The sequence below is a fragment of the Condylura cristata genome, unplaced genomic scaffold (assembly GCF_000260355.1).
Source record: "Condylura cristata isolate star-nosed mole 26May11 unplaced genomic scaffold, ConCri1.0 scaffold00017, whole genome shotgun sequence".
Taxonomy (NCBI): Eukaryota; Metazoa; Chordata; class Mammalia; order Eulipotyphla; family Talpidae; genus Condylura; species Condylura cristata.
Window position 1 is genome coordinate 21079940 of NW_004567118.1, and position 21509 is coordinate 21101448.

At 52.1% G+C, this 21509-nt stretch overlaps 1 protein-coding gene across 8 annotated transcripts in view; it reads left to right on the plus strand.

Annotated features, from left to right (window-relative positions):
* MPRIP (myosin phosphatase Rho interacting protein) overlaps window positions 1-20501 on the plus strand; it is a 124026-nt gene extending 103525 nt beyond the window's left edge. For 3 of the 8 annotated variants that reach the window (XM_012726212.1, XM_012726214.1, XM_012726215.1), the window contains 9 exons: window positions 414-4256; window positions 7599-7746; window positions 8333-8450; window positions 9420-9579; window positions 10979-11098; window positions 11705-11791; window positions 12345-12507; window positions 13735-13820; window positions 17838-20501. In XM_012726212.1, the coding sequence (XP_012581666.1) occupies window positions 414-4256; window positions 7599-7746; window positions 8333-8450; window positions 9420-9579; window positions 10979-11098; window positions 11705-11791; window positions 12345-12507; window positions 13735-13820; window positions 17838-17909 (4797 nt within the window). In that variant the 3' untranslated portion in view covers window positions 17910-20501. Of the gene's footprint in view, window positions 1-413; window positions 4257-7598; window positions 7747-8332; window positions 8451-9419; window positions 9580-10978; window positions 11099-11704; window positions 11792-12344; window positions 12508-13734; window positions 13821-14271; window positions 14334-17837 lie in introns of all 8 variants that reach the window. The other 5 variants (XM_012726216.1, XM_004684517.2, XM_012726218.1 and 2 more) reach the window with 3 other exon arrangements.
* The last annotated feature ends 1008 nt before the right edge of the window (window positions 20502-21509 follow it).

A 21509-nucleotide genomic window follows, 5' to 3' on the forward strand; every position in this document is an offset into this window, starting at 1 on the left:
TTTTTTAGGGTTTGTTGTCTAGAACCACGTACCTTTTGTTTTGCAAACCAAACAAACAGACGTCAGTGCTCTGCTCTTCCCCTGTCCTCCCCGGCGTCCTCTTGTCCTTCAATCTTCGTTGTGCTTATCAGTGTTCCATTATTCAGTTTTGTTTGGTTTATTTCTCCTAGAAGCTATTCAGTTAGAATTGTGTTGATGTTGTTGTCCATGTCTTCTGTTTACCTGGAAGCAGCTACCTGCCAAAAAAACATTAAGATGATTCGTTGGATATTTTTAATGAAAAAAAAAATGTGCAAAAGGATAAAAGGCAAACCCACCAAGGAGCTTTGCAGTGGTTGACCTGGCCAGAGGTGTGACACTCAGAACTGGGAGGCCCGAGTGTTACTAACCAGTGTTTAATCGGTTTTTTTAAGACTGAGGTGGCCACCTCCCCATCCGGTGCCTGGCAGAGGCTCCATAGAGTCAACCAAGATCTCCAAAGTGAGCTGGAGGCCCAGTGCCAGCGCCAGGAGCTGATCACGCAGCAGATCCAGTCCCTGAAGCGTAGCTATGGGGAGGCCAAGGACGCCATCCGGCACCATGAGGCTGAGATCCAGAGCCTCCAGGCAAGACTCAGCAATGCTGCTGCCGAGCTTGCCATCAAGGAGCAGGCACTGGCTAAGCTCAAGGGCGACCTGAAGCTGGAGAAAGAAAAGGTCCGGGAGCAGCTAGAGGAGTGGCAGCACAGTGAGGCCACACTAAGCAGTCAGTTGCAGGCCAGCGAGCAGAAGCTCAAGAGTGCTGAGGCCCTGCTGCTGGGAAAGACGCAGGAGCTGCGCGACCTGGAGATGCAGCAGGCACTGCAGAGGGACCGGCAGAAAGAGGTGCAGAGGCTGCAAGAACGCATTGCCGACCTCAGCCAGCAGCTCAGCACCAGTGAGCAGGCCCAGAGGCTGATGGAGGAGAAGCTGCAGCAGAACTATGAGCTGCTGCTGGAGAGCTGCGAGAAGGAAAAGCAGGCGTTGCTGCAGAACCTGAAGGAGGTGGAGGACAAGGCCAGTGCCTACGAGGACCAGCTTCAGGACCATGAGCAGCAGATGGAGGTGCTCCAGAAGGAGAAGCTGAGTGCCAAGTTCGAGGGCAGTGAGGTGGTGCACCAGTTGGAGGAGCAACTGGAGATGAAGGAGGCCAGCATCCAGAAGCTGGCTGAGCATGTGCAGAGCCTCAGAGATGAGCGGGATCAGATTAGGCAGCGGTTCCAGGAGCTGGTGGAGCGTGTGGCTGTGTCTGATGGAGACGTTGCTGCACTTCAGGAGAAACTGAGAGGAAGAGAAGCAGACTACCAGAACCTGGAGCACTCCTACAGGAGAGTGGCCAGCCAGCTCCAGAGCATACATGCCCTGCTGAAAGAGAAGGAAGAGGAGCTGAAACACATCAAGGAAATGCATGAGAAAGTTCTAGAAAAGAAAGACCAGAACCTCAATGAGGCTTTGGTTAAAATGGTTGCTTTGGGGAATAGCTTAGAGGAAACAGAAATGAAGCTCCAGGCAAAGGAAGAGATTTTAAAAAAGTTCACAAAGGAGTCTTTGGAGGACACGGAAGAGCCACGGAGTGCCTTGGAAGAAGCAGAGGGAGACAGTGTTGTGCTCTCAGACCCACAGCTCCACGCCACTGGCTTCCCACACTCGCGGCTTGAGGATGAGAATCCTAGGGCTGTGATGGGGGAAGAATGTGGTGAAGACAGTCCCAGGAGAGAAGAGAGCGCGGTGCCCCTGAAGTCTGAAGTGCCAGTACCAGAGGGGCAGCTGCAGAGCACAGCAAAACCTGAGCAAGGAACACCGGGTGTGAAAAGACAAAGAATCCGGTTCTCCACAATCCAGTGCCAAAAATACACCCACCCTGACGGGTCTGAGAAGACCTGGACCAGCAGCACCTCTTCCGACACCAGTCAGGACCGGTCACCCTCTGAGGAAAGCATGTCCTCAGAGGCCACCCCCAGCTCGCTCCCTGCAACCAGCGACTCTGACACCTACCTTTCCATAATACACTCCCTGGAGACCAAGCTCTACATCACAGAAGAGAAGCTCAAAGATGTGACAGTGAAGCTGGAGAGTCAGCAAGGCCAGAGCCAGGAGGCCCTGCTGGCATTGCACCAGCAGTGGGCTGGCACCGAGGCACGACTCCGTGAGCAGCTCCGCGCCAGCCTGCTCCAGGTTGGAGCACTGGCCTCCCAGCTGGAGCAGGAAAGACAGGCCAGAGCAGAAATAGTTGAGAATCATGTTGGAGAGCTCGGCAGCTTTCAGGTGAAAAACAGTCAGGCCCTGGCTTGCTTAGAAAACTGCCGAGAACAGCTACGGTCTCTGCCGGGAGCCAGCCAGGAGGCAGTGCAGGATGCAGGCACAAGCCCCCTGACCAGCATGGAGAGCATGCTAATCAGTGCCATCCAGGCCCTGCGTCACCGGCCAGGTCCTGCAGAGAGTGGGTCCCAAGACCAGCTAGATGGAGGGAGTTTCTTGGAAAAAGAGCAATCACCTTCACAGCAGCCTGAACTCATGGAGCAGGAGCAGCTGAAGCTCCTTTCTGATCAAATAGCCCTGGAAGCCTCACTGATAAGCCAAATAGCAGATTCTTTAAAAAATACTACATCTGACATCTCACAAGTTCTCCATGATATTTCTCAGGCAGGAAAGTTGCCCCTGGAGTCTGAAGATACAATAGTTTGTCCTGGTACTCCAGCAGATGCCTGGGCTAGAAAGGTGCTGGTGGATGGTGAATTCTGGAGCCAGGTTGAATCCCTAAGTAAGCACCTGGGGACACTGGGAGGAGATGCAACCGGAACATCAAGAGGTGGGCAGCAGAGGCTCCCGCCAGCCCTGGCCCCTGCCCTAGCCGATACTACATGGGTCAGGGCAGAGCTCAGCTTTGCTGTGCAGTCGGTGAGGGAGTCTTTCCACCGGAGGTTGCAGAGTGTCCAGGAGACCCTCAAGGGGACCCAGGTGGCTCTGCAGCAGCACAAGCACATGCTTGGGGAAATCCTGGGAGCCTACCAAACCCCCGACTTTGAGAGAGTGATGCAACAGGTCTCAGAAGCTCTCAAATGTCCAGCTAGCATTGAAGATGGTGGGCAGGGACCCTGGGACGCGAGCCCATTAAAAATGCTAAGTCACCAAGACACAGCCAGCTCCCAGCCCTTCCACTTGTCTGCCCCGTGCTCTGGGCCCCTTGTTACTATTCAGGAAGAACTTGCTCTGCAGCTTAAAGATAAGGCCAACCTCTTAGGGGAGATATCTGCTGCTATCATCTCACTCCCACCTATGGAATCGGTAAAAGACTGTCAAAAGCTTCTCCAGGCCTCCCAGAAACTGTCCTATAACACTTGTTTGGGAGGCCTCAGTCAGTATTCTTCATTATTAGTTCAAGATGCAATTATTCAGGCTCAAGTGTGTTATGCAGCTTGCAAAATTCGCCTTGAGTATGAGAAGGAGCTCCAGTGCTACAAGGAATCCTGGCAGAGCAGAGGGATCGCCCCCAAGGAGCAAGAGCAGGCTGTGGGGGCCCTAAGAGAAGAGTATGAGGAACTTCTTCGAAAGCAGAAAACTGAGTACCTGGAAGTGATTGCCATCATTGAAAGGGAAAATGCAGAGCTCAAGGCCAAGGTCACCCAGCTGGACCATCAGCAGCGATGTCTGGCAGAAGTGGAGAGCAAGCACAGTGAGAGCATGTTTGCCCTACAAGGGAGGTATGAGGAGGAGATCAGGTGTGTAGTGGCACAGCTGAACAGAGCAGAGAACACACTGCAGGCCGAGCACAGCAGAGTCCTAAGCCAGCTGGATGCCTCGGTCAGAGACAGGCAGGACCTGGAGAGGCACCATGTGGAGCAGATGCAAACCCTAGAGGACAAATTCCAGCTCAAGATCAAAGAACTGCAGACAATACATGAGGAAGAGCTTAGAACCTTGCAGGAGCACTACTCACAGAACCTGCAGTGCCTGCGGGAGGCCCTCCGCCGCTACCAGCAGCAGCCCCTCGAGGCGCTGCAGGCCCCGGGCCCTCCCAGCAGCCCCCACCAGCCCCCCTCCAGCTGGCCAGCTGACCATCCCAGGGCTGTCCTGCAGGCCGCCAGCAGGGAGGCTGACTCTATGATGGGGCTGAGAGAGCGCATCCAGGAGCTGGAGGCCCAGATGGACGTCATGCGGGAGGAGCTGGAACACAAGGACCTTGAGGGCAATGCTGCTTCGCTGCGGGAGAAATACCAGAAAGACTTTGAGAACCTCAAGGTTTTGAAGCAGCATTTAATTTGCAAACAGTTGAGGGGCAGGCATTTTCCTGCTTGCAGGAGGGTGGGGGTGGTGTCTGGGGCATGGGGCTCTTGGGTGGAGCTGAAAGGTTCTCGCTCTCACCCACTGCACAAAACAGGATGGAGTCAACATTCTGTTTCTCCCTTGACTCCCACTGGCTGTGGTATGGTCTCAACAGGGCTTTGCTCAGCGTCCCCACCAGGAAGAGGACTAGCAGGAAAACAAGATCACTGGCAAGAGAGGGAGTGAAGTCCCCACCACCTTTCTGCCTGCTACAGGTGGTCTTTCCTTATCCCCCCCTTGCAGAGGAATCCTCTGTTCTTCCTTTCCTGGCCTCACCCACCTCCAGTCACGGTTTAGACCTGAGCCCAGAGGTTCCCTTGGAGGGCAATACAGAGCTGGTTGGGGTTCCTAAAAGATAAGACTATTTCCAAGACAGTGTCAAGGATCACTCCCATTCGACTCTTTGGGTGGGGGGCGGGGGGGTTAATGGAAGCGCCAAGCCCAGGAATAGCTGCTCGTACTCCTTCTGCAAGAGCTTTGAGAAATACCCTCTCTGTGGCAGCTGCCCCTACAGTGCTGTTCCATTTCCCACTGCCTCATTAGGCAGAAGACCAGGACCTGTCAGGAGGTGCTGTTCCCAGGCTCTTGGCACGCTGAACTGTTAGCGCTGTCTAGGACTTGCCCTTTGTGACCACAGGCACATAGCTGCATGGCTCTGCTCCCCAATTTCTCAGGTCTCTTGAGCTTCTCGCCCTCTCTTAGACTCAAAAGTTTGTTCCAACATTTGTGTCCATGTCTTGTCCCCTCTTAGAGCTGCCCAGGAAATGCCCAGGCTACAGACACCACTTTGCTGATCCTGCCAGACGTGGTGCTGGTGCATGAGTCACCTAGGCGCCAATGGCTCTCTCTGGCAGCCGTCTGTCACTGGCTCAGAGAGGAAAAGCACTGGGAGGCATGGGGTGTTCTTTACTTCCCTGTGATGGCAGTGCCCGCTTCCAGAGCCCATTGAAAAGCACCTGGCTTGTCAGAAAGTTCTTCTCGGGTTTCCGAGAGGCCACTGCCTCTGTTCTTTTCCTGAATCAGTGTAAAACTTTTGAATACTAGATGAACCAGTTGCACCTTTAAATGTAATTTGCACTCCCCTGTAGTGTTCTTCCCAGAGAGTGCACAGTGGGTCCCACAACACCCTGCAGGTCTATATAGCAGCCACTGGGATGAGCTGCTCCCATCTGTGCACTAAGACCATTTCAGACCCTCTGTCAGTCTGCTGGGAACCAGCCAATAAGTCAGAAAGGAGACAACTACTTTGTGTTGACAGAGCTGCCACAAATTGTGCAGAAGCTCATTGTCCGCCTGCAGTGACATAAGTCATGTGGTGGATTTTGGTCATTTTTGGCTCTGGTGTCATTTTTCTGCGGGTTTGGTTGCTGCCTGTGTTTTAGGTTCCCTGTCCTGTGCCTGCAGCTTCCAACCCATCTGCAGCATGGTCATCTACTCCCTCGAGACAGGCAGAGTTCACAGGCAGGCAGCCTCTGGCAGAGGAGGCCGTACTAATAGCTGGTACCTTATGCAGATTTTTGCTTAGGCCAGAAGGAGGAGGTCTTGGCCTGATTGCCAGCAGACTAACACCTTCCCCCACCTTGCCTACCCCCAAAGACTGTGCTCAAAGTGGTTGAGAACTTTTACTGATCCCAGAGACTGTTGGCTTACAAATTAAATCTGTTTACAGATTAGTCTTTTTTTTTTTTTTTTAACAGTTCCACTCTAACATCTGGTCTTTAGAAACACCCCACTGTTTGTGTAGGAAGAATTATGAGCCTTGTCCTGTTTGATCCTTAATTCTAATGTATCCAAATCATACTAAGACTGACAAGACCTGCTAACTTTGTCTTAGCTGAGAAATCCTGTGTGCAGTGCAGCACGAGGAGGCCGCCAAGGTTTGCAGTGGAAGCCCTCTTCGGACCTGTAGCAGGAGCTACAGCCCTGGGCTTCCTTCAGGTGCCCTGAGGGCAGCGAGAGGAGAGCTGCAATTCCAGGGGGAGCTGTTGGGAGAAGGACTGGCCAGTTAATGTGGGACAGCAGTTAAAATCATTTCCCCAGTACAGCAAATCTGTCGTTGTAAAGTCCAGACTGTGACCTTGAGTTTGAAGATCCTGGATAGAGGATCTCAGAAAGGCCTCTGAATTACTGTGTGGTCGCAAGAAAGACACCCCAGCATGGTGATTTGATTTCTTGGTATCCTTTCTTGAAAACTTGTGCAAGAAGATCCATCAAATAGTGTAATAGTATAGGGCTGGGAGGTGGGAGAAGAAAGGTTGCTCCCCCTCCGCTCCCACCACCTGCCACACCCAGTACTTGCATTTGGAATATAACATGGCCACACTCTTCCAGCTTTTTAGACTGTTTCTAAAGTGAAAGGTCTGATCCCTACTCAGAAATAAATCTTGCAGAGGAGTTAACAGAAAGTGTACCTCCATGCATAAAACAGCTGTGCATAGCACCTTCTCAGTTGTATGGATGGTTGGGTCCCTGTTTAGGGCATACCTGTGTCACCTCCCCACCCACCCACCCTCATGTCCAGGTCCTAAACCAACCCAGATTATAGCCAGACATACCAGAGTTTGGAAAGCAGTTCTTCTGTTATATGTCTCATCACAGTCAGTCAAGTTACTAATTAGTATCCCCTCCTTTTGTGCTCAAAAGGAAAAGGAAGACACAGGCTGGGAGGAAAGAGATCCTGTAGTCTAATCTAATTCCTCAGTGGGCGTCTGAGCAGTTATGTGACCAAGTGAAGGTAGCCAGCTAGTTAGTGGCAGTGCTGGGATCCGGTTCCCTGGACCCTCTACTCAGCCCCCCATACCCATCATTCACAGGATGGCCTTGACTCCCTCCAGCTGTCTATGGGATGCCCAGTTTGTGACTGGCACCATGAACTTTTCACTCAGAATTGGCTGACTTCTGTACCTTCACCCTCATCTCCCTCCTTTTCAGTTCTACTTGGCTGTAGTTCTGTAAAGGTCCAGAATGGACTGTTTATATTCCATGGTACCTTCTTAACACTCAGAATACCAATTCCAAAGAGAAATAGGATTCAGAACAATCACAAAGATAATATCGACAGCATTGATAGGTGTAAATTCCCCTTTCTAACTGCTTTATGGAATAGAAATGCCCAATAGCATGAGAGAAATTCAGGTAGTCTGTGTAGCATCAGAGAACATTGGATCAGACAGGATTGCTGGTTCATCTATCAATCAAGTCCCCAACTTGATTGATGGCAAAAGAAAAAGTCCATCACATCCCTTTTGCACCTTGCAGGCCACCTGTGAGCGAGGGTTTGCAGCAATGGAAGAAACACACCAGAAGAAGATTGAAGACCTGCAGAGGCAGCACCAGCGGGAACTGGAGAAGCTGCGAGAGGAAAAGGACCGGCTCCTGGCAGAAGAGACTGCGGCCACAATTTCAGGTGGGCATGGGCCTGGTGGCCAGGGCAGAATGGCCTACCAACTTTTTTTGAGCTACATATTCATCTCAAAGCAATGACCAGCCTTTCTACTATCTTTTGGCTGAGAAAACAGTAGGAGCCCTTTGAAAGCCAGCAGGCCCGGCACCACACCCCAACTCTCATGACCTGCGCACCCATCAGGCACCAGACCACCTCTGCCTGAACCCCTTGGACAAAGGCTCTGGAGCTTCTACCTGGCAGAAAAGCATCACAGAGCTGACACACACTGTCTTAACCAACACGATGTCACCGATGTTATGTGACTCACCCCCCTTTAGAATTGCACTTTACAGTGGGCTATTATTTTAGTGCCATGTTAAGAAAGTAGGTCAACCTGAAAGCTTGCTTATTTTGTAAACTCATGCCTGAATTTGGCATTCACATTCAATCATTTGGTTTTCTTCTAACATTTATAAAGAACAAAAGCAGCTGCACTCCCACCGGGTTCTTCCAGCCTGACTGGACAGTAGCAGTGGGCAGGTGTCATACCGCCGTTCAGTCTTAACCCTAAGCCTCATGGTGCTGATGACCATGTTCTTCCCTTCAGCCATTGAAGCCATGAAAAATGCCCACCGGGAGGAGATGGAGCGGGAGCTGGAAAAGAGCCAGCGGTCCCAGATCAGCAGCATCAACTCTGACATCGAGGCTCTAAGGCGGCAGTACCTGTGAGCCCACCTCCTAGCCTTGGGTGCTAGTCCCTCTTGGAGGGCTGCCTCTCAGCTGGGGAGCAGCCTCTCCTGTGTGGTTGTTAAGCAACAGAGATTGGGGTCTGAGGGTGGTGCTGGTGGAGACCCAGGGGCTGAGCACATCCAAGGCAGGTAAGCCATCGGATCTTGTGCCCCAAGAAACTGATCACTAAAAGCTCAAGCGTCAGATACAGCCAAGAAAATGTTAATAAATACTAGCTCCTCTTCAGGACCAACTGATCCGAGGGGCAGGGTGTGGTCTACTCAGCAGTTGCTGCTTAGAAAGTCTGCTCCAGAACTGAAGCCCCAAGCTGTGCCCTTCACACTCCCTTGTATAGGCAAGAATGAAAAAAGACGCCTGCACAGCCATCTCTGAATCTCTTCCCTTTGAACTAGCACCTCTGGGAACCGTGAGCATGTCCAGTGGAGGCCCACGCACAACTAGCCTTCGCATGTAGGAGTCAGGGGCTCTCCCCAGGGCCCCCACTCAGGGCAGGCAGCTGAGACAGGCAGTCCAGCCTGCACACCGCATCACACCCACCTCGGCTGGAAGTGGAACCATTCTTGGTTCCACAGAGAGAGAGAGAAGCAGTCCTTTTCAAATCACCCAGCTGACAGAGAACAATGTCAGGAGGCTTTGATTTTTCCAGGCATAGATAGAACCTGGTCCTGCGTTATCAGCCACAGATTCACAAAGAAAAAAAAATAACTGAAAGAGTTATTCTGAAAACAAATTCCAAATCTAAGAAAGAGTGGGGGGAAGAGTAGACCTTTGAAGTACCGCTGTTCCTCATTGGGCAGCGCCGAGGGACAGTGAAGCGTGCCAGGGTCTGCTCTCTGTCCCTCAGCTTTTGTTGTGTCTCATGGCCCCTGGGAACTGCAGAGGGGAACACAGCCTGCAGGAGGCCTGGCCCCGGGGGCAGGGAGTGAGCAGCGCCCTGTCCGCAGGGAGGAGCTGCAGTCGGTGCAGCGGGAGCTGGAGGTGCTGTCGGAGCAGTACTCGCAGAAGTGCCTGGAGAACGCCCACCTGGCCCAGGCGCTGGAGGCCGAGCGGCAGGCCCTGCGGCAGTGCCAGCGCGAGAACCAGGAGCTCAACGCCCACAACCAGGTGAGCTGCAGGCATCTCCCTGTGTCTGACATCTCTCAGCACGTGGGCAGGAATTCACTGCAGATGGATGGGCTTGGGGCCCGCCTGTTACACACAAAGCAGCTGTCTTGGAGTCTCTTCTGCTCCAGCCCTTTGGAGACTTTAAGGTGTCTCAATCTAGGGTCTCCCTGGTGGCGCACGAGTTCAAGTCTCAGTACTAGCAAGCTGTCACCAGCCACTGAGGCATGCCCTGGCCAGGGAGCTGACCCACATGGCGCAGCAGACCCCTCCTGACCCACCCGCTGCTCCCCGCAGCAGTGTATTTCAGTATATCCACCTGTTCTGCTCCCCGCTATCTTAGTGAATCCTCTCACACGTACAGACCCCTCCACACACGTCTGGCCTATATCCCTGTTCTTGTATGCATAAATAAATCTTTAAGAAAAAAAAAAGCCTCAGTTTTTCCTGAGCATATCTGAATTTCTGCTTTGTCACTGCTTGGCAGGGCCTGAGTGTCTCACCCTCAAGGCTTGGAACAGTCAAAATCAGACATTGCTCCTCAGAAAATGGGTGTGCACTAGTGGCTAGTTAGGATTAGTTTGACATTTAATATAAGTTTTCCAAGGGTACTGGGTCACTATCCATGTGACTGCCTGGTTGTCCTGGCCCTCAGCAGACTCGTGTTGTGATCTGTCCGGGCTCAAGGCCAACCTGTGTGAAGTGCTCTAGACTCTGGCAGGACTGTTCTGCGAAGTCATTCCAGCGCCCTCGTATGACCACTTGTTAGTTGGAAAGAAAATGAATGGGAAGAGAGAGAAAAAGGCCTAATCCTACAAAAACTCAACTGGGGCATACCATGAAACAAATAACACTAGTTTCAAGACAGAAAGGCAGTAAGAGCTCTGGACCCAGGCCTTTTCTGGTAGCACAATGGGTTAAAGTGTAGCACTTTGAAGCTATCCTCAGCCACTGCAGGACGAGTTCCATCCCTGGCCAGGGGGGTGACCCCACATGGCGTGGCAGACCTCTCTGACCCACCCACAGCTCCCCTCAGCAGTGTATTTCACTCGATCTGCTTGTTCTGCTCCCCACTCTGTCTCTTACCTCACCCCCTGTGCCCCCACACCTTTAGCCTGTGCCCTAGTCCTGTATGCATAAATAAATATAACTTTTTTTAAAAACCTGTAGAAAGAGCTCTGGATCCTATATACACAATTCCACAAATACAGAATCCAGACAGACAGCTATTACAAGTGTAAAACTCAACAGTGTATATACCACTGTTGTGTTGAGTACCACTCCTGTGCTCAGTTTTCTTTGCTTGATAAGAAACGACCTTTCCTGGCTTGTTGTGTGACTGAAGCCCCAAGCAGCTCAGCTTAGTTGAGGACCTATGTTTTATTGTGATGCTATTTTCCAGGAGCTGAACAACCGCCTGGCTGCAGAAATTTCACGGTTACGTACACTGCTGACTGGGGATGCCAGTGGGGAGGCTGCCGGCTCGCCACTCACACAGGGCAAGGATGCCTACGAGTTAGAGGTACTGCTTAGCACAGGCCCCTCTGTGCCTCACAAACCTCCCTCCCATAAACACCCCTCCTGCCAGCATACAGTGGCATTTCTAGACAGGATTTGAAGACAGCAGGAGGGGAACATGGGAAGATACAATCCTCACAGGACAGGAAAACAGCTATAAGACAGTGTGGGATCCCAGGCAGCAGGTGGGGCCTCTCGAGGCCACAAAACCTTTAACCTCCCGTGCCCTCCATCTGTATCTGCCATGCCACCAGCACTGGCTGAAAATGAGATGGTTAAGAACTAAACACAGCAACTGCTCGAGATTCTGTAGCGCCATGTTACTCAGGGTAGAAGTTCATTTTAAGTGAGAATGACGTTTAGATGTAAGGGGTCATTTATGAAAGAACCTAGATTTCTCCCTGTTAAGTTAAAATTTCATCATGGAAATGTCGCATACTAGATGGATGTGGGAGTTGTTAACAAAAATGTCAGCAAGACAGCTTCGAAGGCTCAGGGTGGTTTTGGGTGCAAGAAGAAATGCACCCATTTCTTATTCCATATGTAATGAAAATTCCTCAGTGGAGTCCCTCTGCCCTGATGTCAATCCCTCATTTCTCTCTCATTCTAGGTGTTATTGCGGGTCAAGGAATCAGAGATCCAGTACCTGAAGCAGGAGATCAGTTCTCTCAAGGATGAACTACAGACAGCATTGCGGGTAAGGACACATGGTGGCAGAGTGTGATCTAGACAGTGGGCTGGAGTGGGACAGGGGAGGGCCAATATGCCATTCTGGGGTTCATTTTCATGAGGAATGCCTTTTCAAAATCAAGTTCTCACTAAGCCAGCCTGTGAGTGGGTGTAGTAAAAATGAGGAGCCCACTCACTGATCTGGCAGCATCGTGCAGAAAGTGAGTTCAGTCAGATCCCACTGCTCTCCTCTCCCAGGGTGTCCTTGGGGTCAGAGAGAACAGAAGCCCAGGTGACCAGTCAGTCACTCAGAAATCAAAGATAAGGATTTTCCAGGCTGAAACCCACAGGGAAGTTCGTGAGGGGTCAAGGCTGCACCGGCCTGGCTGGTGCTCACGGCACTAGTGCTCACCAAGGCCCCAGGGGTCTCAGATCGCATTCAGACAGACTCTCCACTGTGTCCAGTTTCGGCCTCTGCTGCCGACGTTCCCAGTCCTTCCCCAGCTGCATTCCCGCGCCCAAAAGGCACTCTTCCCAGCCTGACAGCAACTACCATGTCCTACTTTCCCTTTATCCACAAGGACAAGAAGTACGCTAGTGACAAGTACAAAGATATCTACACAGAGCTCAGCATCGTGAAGGCCAAGGCCGACTGTGATATCAGCAGGTTGAAAGAGCAGCTGAAAGCAGCCACAGAAGCACTGGGTGAAAAATCACCTGAAAACACCCCTGTGTCAGGATACGGTGAGTTCTTCGCCTCTGGGTGTGATGCAGTGGCGCATCACGTGACTGGACGTGGGACGCTTCGTTAAAGCAGATGCGTCCCATCTCTATTCGACTTTCATTTCCTTGTAGAGTAGAACTGGCCGAGGGCAGCCCTACTGCTGCACCAGCTCTCCTGGTTCAAAAATTATTTCTTGCAGCGTGCTGGTGCCAGCTGTTGTACAAACTGCTTTTAAAAGGAAATCAAACTACTGGCATATATTTTCATAGTAATAGTAAGTTTATCTTTCAGTTTTTCTAAAGAACACAATGATTCAGTGAAAAAACAGCTGTCGGGGGTTGCTTGATCTTGTATTGTCACTATAAAATCTGCAAAAGGCCATGAGGAAGGGGAGGGGAAGATTGTCCCACTGAAAGGCTGTTCTAGCTTACTGTCATCCAAAAATTCAACATTTTCTGTCAGCTAGCCAAGGATGAATGGCAGATGCATGGAGAAAAATCCATCTGCATTCTGCTAGGAGGATAATTTAGCAGGCTTTCCAGAAGGCTCTTGGGCAATGTGTAGCAAGAAATTTTAAATCAAAGTGTAGGCTAGCTCTGGAAGAGTAATGAAATGACGACAGTGGCTGCTTCTGAGGAGCCTGGAGTGGCTGCAATGTGCAGGAGAGGAAGGTTGGCCTTAGAGAGAGAACATGTATATCCTGCGGCCTACTAATTTAACTTCTGGGGGTGGGGGGGAGTGTAGAAATGTGCACGAAAGTTTATTTAGTACTTGCATAGAACAAAAAACTGGATTCCACCTAAAGGTGTCAAATAAGCAACAAGAAAATACTGCAGTTCTTAAGCGATCAGAGTTCTTTTTTTTTTTGTTGGTTTTTTGTTGTTGTTGTTGTTGTTTTTGATATGGAAAGACATAAAAAATAAAAGTGTAGGGCCCACCCTGGTGGCACAGTGGGTTACAGCACAGCACTGCAAAGCTAGCCGCAGCCACTCAAGCACAAGTTCAGTCCCCGGCCAGGGAGTGACCCACAATCAGCAGACCTCTCCTGTCCCGCCCGCTGCTCCCCTCAGCAGTCTATTTCAGGTAATCTGCCTGTTCTGCTCCCCACTCTGTCTCTGGTGAGTCCTCTCACCCTCTTGCACCTCTGACCTACGCCCCAGCTCTTGTATGCATAAATATTTTTTAAAAAAATCGGCCTGTTTCCAGAGGGTTTTAGAAAAGAGTAATACATCTCTTTGCTCCTTCAGATATAATGAAATCTAAAAGCAACCCTGACTTCCTGAAGAAAGACAGATCCTGCGTCAGCCGGCAACTGAGAAACATCAGGTCCAAGGTGAGTACAGGCCTCGTCCATAGGAGTATGGGAACTGGGGAGAGGAGCCCAAGTCACAGCCCACGCAGGGCCGAGCAGGAGCCCCAGGCTCCCCAAGCCTGCCCCAGCCCACGCGCCTGCCTGCCGAGCCTCTGCGTCTCCTTCGAGCAGCGGTGGGAACCTGACAGCAGCAGTGAGGGTCTGAGACTGGGGGCTGGAGGGAACTCTGCCTTGGGCCTCTGAGGCCAGACTTCGCCCAGGCCCCCAGGGTCAGCCTCACTCTGTTCGCATTGTTCACCACACACCCCCAGTTTAATACTGAGGCCGCCTGCCTGCGCTCACCACAGAGCGTGTGTCCCTATCCTGCACACCGCTCCGAGGGGACAGTGGGTAGAGGTGGGGAAGGGCGAGCATATTGTGTTTAGGATTTATTGTGTGTGTGTATCTTATTTTTTGCTCTTTCCTCTGACAGTCCGTAATTGAGCAGGTCTCATGGGATAACTGAAACGAGCCCGCTTCCAGGTCCCCTGTCATGTAGGTAAACCACCTCTCACCACCCACCTGCCACCCTCAAGGGGGTGGCTGCCTGCATGCACTGCTCACACTTCCATAGCAAGCTCCTTATTTTACCGTCACTTTATTTTAATTCATCTGCTCCGGCAAACACATACACAACCTGAGTGAATTTTCTTTAACGTGTTCTGGGAGTTCACTGGCACTATGACCTCCTATAACAAGGCTGACCCCTTGCAGAGAGGACCCCTGCAGGGCTGGCCACGAGCCGGCATCTCAGCGGGCACACTGCCAGCATGCCTGGTAAACAGTCAGTGCTCTCCAGATGGGGAAGCCCATCCTGCCCTCTAGCAAGAGTTGGACTTGACAAACTCCTGTGGCCACTGACAAGCAAAGTTCTCCTGTCACTGAAGAGCCTAGTACACAGGCCACAGCAGCCCGGCCTGGCTTCCGGGGAGCCGACCCGCCAGGGGTAGCTTGGAAAATGACTCAGTCGAGCAAGATGATTGGAGCTGAATAGTCTGTGTGTTTTTTTTTTTAAAAAGCGAGACCTTCTTGCTGGGTGCTGTGAAAAGCAGTGTTTTAAAGAAAATGAGTAAAGTGAGTAGCTGAAACCCTGCCTGGGAAAACTGCAGCCTGTTTGAAAAGAAGCATGAGCACCTTGGGCCCCACAGCCACCCTGCCCCACCTTGACAGCGGCCAGGCTCCTGCTCACCCAGCGCTGTGTGCAGGATGTGCGATTGCCTGGCCCACGGGGTCCCTGGAGGTTGGCTCAGCAGGAGATACTGGCCCTGGGCCAAACCGCGCCTGCTCCTTGGACTCCTCAGGTGGGATCCACACGCACCGTGCCCCCAAGTTCTCCTGCTAGTAGACCTCAGCTGGTTGCTTGGAAACCCAAGCCTTTGGAGTACTTTAAAGAAAATCCAAATAGTTTAAACCTAGTCAGTCAGGTTTTTATCTTTCTGTAGGTGACGTAAAAGACTTGACTGAAAACTTAGTTTGGGCTTTTTTTCATATGAAAAGTATTCTGTTTATAGCAAAAGGAAAACGTTCTTTTTTGGTTTATGACTTGCAAATCCTACTTCCTATTTCTACTACAGTCTAGCTGCTCTTAGTTCACCCCAGTGCCTGGGGCCTCCCCACCAGGCCTGCGAATGACAGAAAACACACAGCCTCTGCTCGGCCCGTCGGGGGAGCCCTGCTGGCCTGTGCCTACCACAGGGAGAGTTGCAGAGCCTCCTGGGGGTGCAGAAATACGCAGGGCTCTGAACTCAGTGGCAGGACCTTGACCAGCAAGGACAGGAGCACTGGCCGGGAACGAGCTACTGCAGATGTCAGCTATCAGGGACTCTGGGCACCCTAAGATGGTGGTCGGCCTCAGGGCAGCCTACAGCTCTGAGCAGCCAGGACGCCACTTTCCCAGAGTTCTGTATGCGCACTTGGCTTGGCCAAACATCAGCTAAAGAAAGGCCTCTGGGCCAGACAGTGCACCGAGCCGGTGAGCAGCATCCGCAGGACACGGGATGCCGGTATGAGCCCACGCGGGTGACGCATGTCAGTGACCGTCCGGGAGGGTGTGCCCACCTTTCCCTGGCTGTATTTGGAAGCTCCGCAGAGACAGGAGTGAAGGTGTTGAGAAACTGAGCCTGTCACCAGTGCTGTTTGCTGTGGGATATGATACGTACTGATGCACCTCTTCGATTTATCTCATTTCTGTGCCCTGCCTCATGCAAATGGAGAGAAAGTAAAATCAAACCAAGCTCACTGCTTAACAGCAGCACAGTTTTTCTGGGAGTGAAAGCAGAGATGTTTCCTTCAGCCTCCTTGTGGAGGCCCCACATCCAGTCACCTGTGTGTCACTGAGGCGTCATGGAAAGACTGGCCCTGTGGGAGGAAGGAGCCCCGAGGGACAGTTGCACCCAGCACCCTCCACTGGGCGTATGAGTGACAGCTGGCTCACTGCCCCCACTTCACAACAGAGCCTGTGGCACTGAGCATTCTGCTCCCTGCCCTGATCAAGCAGACCCTGTCACTCACGGTGCAGCGGGGGCAGGTGGCAGATGCTTGGTGTCCCAAGGGAACATCCTCAGTTAGGACTGTGATGTGGCACCTGACAGGGCAGGGCACAGCCACATGAGCCAGCACTTGTGCAAGGCTGTGGGTGGCAGGCAGCCCCACGCCGATGCAGGAGCGCATGGGCGCGACCACAGCCCCAGAGGCAGTTGTGTGCGTCAGGGGAAGCTGAGTTTCAGAATGGAACATGGCATTGCCCCACACAACAGCAGGTTTTAAAGGTGCCCCTAGCCCACTGCTGTCCCTACCCAGAGCTGTCTAGACCTGTGACTTTCCAAATATTTAGTAGTAGAATGCTTTAAAAAAATAATTACTAATTACACGCACACGTACACTCTCACACACACAGTTCCACAGAATTAAAAACCAGCAGAGCCGTCCTCAGTAAAGCCGGGGGCCATCAGGGCCCAACCCCTCTTTGTCAAACTTGGGGGAAACTGGGTCCCAAGGCCTTGTTCACTGGTGCTCACTGTGCGGTGGCAGCCTGAACCGCACCAGGCCCAGCCCTCTGTGCCAGAGCTCCTAGGGCTGCGCTCGGCTCCCAGGCCGGGGGCCACCTGGTGTCCCGGGCCCCAACAATCTCATTCATGGTGCTCTGGCTTTGGGCTAGAGCTTACATAATCTTTGTAACCTTCGCAGGGTGAACCCTTCAGTCTTCTGTTTCTTAGTGCCCCTGCCGGCTCTGGCACAGTGAGGCCAGGGAGATCAGAGATGGCAACCGAGGAACCAGGGCCTTTCCCAGCCAGTGCCAGAATTCTATTCATTCCTAGTCATGCTTCTTTATGTCACTCAGAAATGAAATACTTGGGAAAATCATCCAAGAACGAAGTGGAAAATATCCTGTCCCCCAGCTTGTATAGCATCATTCATCTGGGAGCATATAGATTTAAATTCTGCCAAGGTCCTCCGTAAGCTTAGTATTTATATATTCTGAAAATCTTAGTAGTCTATGTTAACTTTCCAAAATCCCCCCCAACAGTAAATCCAGCAGGGTATGTGATGCGACAGTGCCAAGCGTGGTAGGAGGGGCAGACCTGGCCAGGGTGTGGCCTTGCGGACTGGAGCCTGGCCTCGCCCGCCATGCAGGGCGGCCCCGGAGCTCCTGGGCCCAAGTTAACGGTTCACAGGGACCAGCGTGGGAGGAGCACAGAGAGGGCAGTTTTTTGCTCGGGGCACAGTCTTTCCTGGCTGGATCCACCTGGTTGCTGCTTGTCTAAAGAGCCCTGCACTCAGAATTCAGCTTCTTACACATACGGTCTTGTTTCTCTGATTTTTCCTTTTTTCATCCAGATAACACCGCCTTTTACAGGAGACATCTATCTCCTTAGCATGCCCACTAATCAGTCTCTCAAGGAGCCCCACCCCACCCTGGCACCCACACCTCTGGCTGCAGCCTGCAGCCTGGCCTGGTGGCTGAGTGTTTTTTTTTTCCCTGCTCTCCTCTCCACCCAGAGTCTGAAGGAAGGCCTGACCGTGCAGGAACGCTTGAAGCTCTTTGAATCCAGGGACTTGAAGAAAGACTAGCAGTGCCCATTCGACCTGAACACAGCCTGCCCTGCTGGCGGCAGCACAACCCAAGCGCTGTTTCTTGTCTGTACCTTTATTTTTTATTATTATTATTATTATTGCTATTATTGTCATCATTAACTGTGGGTATGGATGCATGAGAGAGACTGGTTTATGGGTTGTTCACACTGTTTCCCGCCATGTTGACTCCAACCTCCTTCGTCTTTATCAAAGCTTTTTTTACACAGAATTCTAAAACTAGCCAGGAGTGGGGCCGGGAGAGCCTCCCGCCGCACGTGCGTTAGCCCGCTCCGTGCTGCCGCCCCGCACTCACGGTCAGTATTAAGGCCCAGCAGCCTGGATAAGCTAGCGCTGTCTGCGTGGAATCAGGCCTAAGGCTCGGCGCTGCTGCACGTAGTGGAGGCTCGTCCAGGGTGGTGTGGAGAAGAGGACGAGCCGTCAGGATGGGGTTTGCCGGTTCCAGCACTGACACCCACAGGCCGGGAGCAGTCAGAGAGCAGGACGAGGGGCATGGTTACCACCTTGACCTGCCACTTCTGGCTTGGAAGGAAAACAGCATTTTTTGTATTTGTTCCACTAATGCAGCTTAGAACCACACCCCAGGTAATCATGGTAAACCTTTCACAACCTGAAAAATGTTGAAAGCAGCCATTCCTATTTTTGTTTGTTTTTTATTAAATCTTGCACAAAACCCCCGGCCCTCTCATTCCTTCCTACGTTCGCTCCTTTCTTGGTCACCAGAAACCCCATCTCTTCATAACTGCTTAGATTGCTGACCGGTGGCCTGGGGTTTCAGACTGGATTACAAAGGATGAATTACCTTCCAGAATCACTAGAAAAGATAACAAGGCTTTAACCTTTCTAAAAGAAACCTTCCCATTGCTTTTGAAAAGGTTGAGAGGAGACCCCTATGTTAAGTCCAGGAGAAAGTGCAGAGGATGTCGAATCAGACGAAATGTGCCCGGGACCAGATGTTAAGTCTGACTGCGCTGAGCTGACAGGTTCTCCCGCAGTGCTCAAAGAGCGTAACAACCCATAGTAACAACTTCTGCTTTTACTAACAGTTTGACTGGGGCCACTTTCAAGGGCTCAAAACCACCTACGGCACTTAAGTCTTAGTTGAGGTTCCTAGTATGGTCCCATGAAAACATACAGGGAAGACAAGGTGTATAAACCACCCCAGCCAGGCGGGACCCAGCCCTGCTCGTGGCTGGCGGTGCTGGAGGTGGAAGGTTGGGGAGGATGCTGGGAGGAACTCCTCCCCGCCTGCCTGCCCCGTCCATTAGCACGGTCACTGGATTGCCAAGAGCACGTTAGTCTGACAGTCTGTGGGCACGTGAGTACTTGGGGGTAAACTGCAGGTCCTCTGGCTCAGTTTCTAGGTTAAGTTAATGAAGAAGGTGGTGGAAGTGCCGTGAGGGTGAGACCCGCTGCTGCCAGGCTGCGTCCCACACGGCTGAGTGGAGGTGCCGTCACTCTGCCAGCCTCGCTCTCTGCTGCTATCACAAGCTTCTAAGAGTTAACTCACACTTAGCACGCCACTGCTACTGGTCTTCCATGCTCATAAGAACAGTATTAGTTATTCTTTAAATTCTACTTATCAGCCACCCTGCCGTTACACTGGTACACAGATCCCAAGCTTTCTGTGTCAGGCCCGGGGAGTGTACAGAAGGACCCTGTAGGGTGTGCGGTTTCCAGAATGCTGTGGCAGCTGGTGTGTCCTGGGGGGCGGCAGGGCACCGTGCTCAGCAGGATCTGACAGGATGGGGCATTGCTTTCTGGTAGCAAGCAGGCTCTCTGGGCGCTGAACTCACGTCCTGTTCCTCTGTGACTGCCCCACCTCCGGCACTCCCAGTCAGGCCCCCTCTGCCTTTAAAACACTCAGTGCTTTTGAATGGGGGTGAGGAGGGGGAGAACCTGCTGTCACTTAGGCCTCCGTAAAGGCCCTTTCAGTTGGAGGCAACAGGACTCCCTCTCCTGGGGCTGGTTCAATCTGGGTGTTACTGGGAAATGGACTTGGAATGTTTAAGCCAGTCAGGAAATGGGGGCGCTGTGACTCCTCTCTAACAAAGGCAGCACCTACTGCCCACTCCCCGTCCCCCAAAAATAAAAGCCTTGAGCCTGTCCTGGCCTTTCTGATTGTTCTCACACAGTGATGACTACTGCCTGGCTCAGAACCAGGTCTGAGCTTCCTGCTGATGAGTCCCGGCCTCGGCCAGCGTGAGTGGGACAGAGTCAAGTCTCCACCTCCCACCCTTGTCCACCACAGCCGCCCTGAGTAGCCGTCAGTGTCCCCTGCACTGGCACCCGAGCCCTGAGAAGGAATTTAGCCATCAAATTGCAGAAAGAAGAAAATAAAGATATCGAGCTGGTTTCTGCGTCGGCAGGGAGCCCGTCAGGGCTCGGCCATGGACGGGCTGAAGTAGGTGACTGGCCTGGGGAGCCCCCCGCCTCCCAGTGAGAGATGTTAACAGGGGTGGACTTTCACAGTTGTAATTAATTGCCTGTAAATATTTATACTGCACATGTAATCTGTTATAACCTGCAAGGAACCTATTAATGGGATAAAAACTAAACACTTTGACTTGGCTTGACAGCTTTGTGAATATATGCATGAACACCTGCGCATGCCCGCTCGAGCACACCTGCAGAGTGAGTGCTCTCTGCTGGTCAGGTTCCGTCCTCAGCAGCCACAGTGCCAGAACCTGGCCGAGCGTGAGTGCTGGTACTCCAGGTGGCCCGGGGTTTGCAGCCTACCCAGGGGGGTGACATGGTGCCTGAGGTGGCAGGGGAGTACTCTGCCTTTGGAAATGAGACTGTGCTTAAGGCACTGAAATGGGTTTGTGGGAGGTAGCGGTCGCCACCGTAGGTGACACTTGAGAGTCATATGGGAATGTGGGTTTGTCAAAAGCCAAGAGCAGAGACCCCTCCACCATGGGCCCAGCGATGAAAGGCAGAGAGCAGGTGGTGAGCAGGCCCCAGGCTCTGCCAGTTCAGGACACGGTTGTGCTCGGCATCTGGCCCTAGTCTCACTCACTGACCCAGCAGCTCGACACTGGGCACCCTGCATAGGTCAGACTCAGAGGGAGTTGTGGTGTTTTTTTTTTTTTTTTTAAATTTATCTATGCATACAGAAATGGGGTACAGGCTAGAAGTTCAGGGGTGGCAAGAGGGTTCGCCGGAACAAGCAGAACAGGCAGACTGACACAAGTCCATGCTGAGGGGAACAACTGGCAAGACAGGAGAGGTCTGCCACGCCATGTGGGTCCGGTCCTGGATGGGGATCGAACTCATAGTGAAGCAGCCACAGCTTGGCTTAGCATTGCAGTGCAGTGCTCCAATCTGCTGCACACCAGGGAGGGCCCAGAATTGTTTTTAAAAAAATCAAATTGTAATTGGAGTTGCCTAAAAGGAATTTTGACTGCAAGGGCCAGAAAACAACTGATAGCATAAAAAACATTTTTAAGGCATGTATTTAATACCATTTATTTTATCATTGCTGCCTGGCGCTCCTTTAGTCCACCTGGCTTCAAGCTTCCCCCTCTGGGGCCAGGTGCCTTTCCCTGCAAAGGGTGGTGTCTCCTCAGAAAGGCTCTC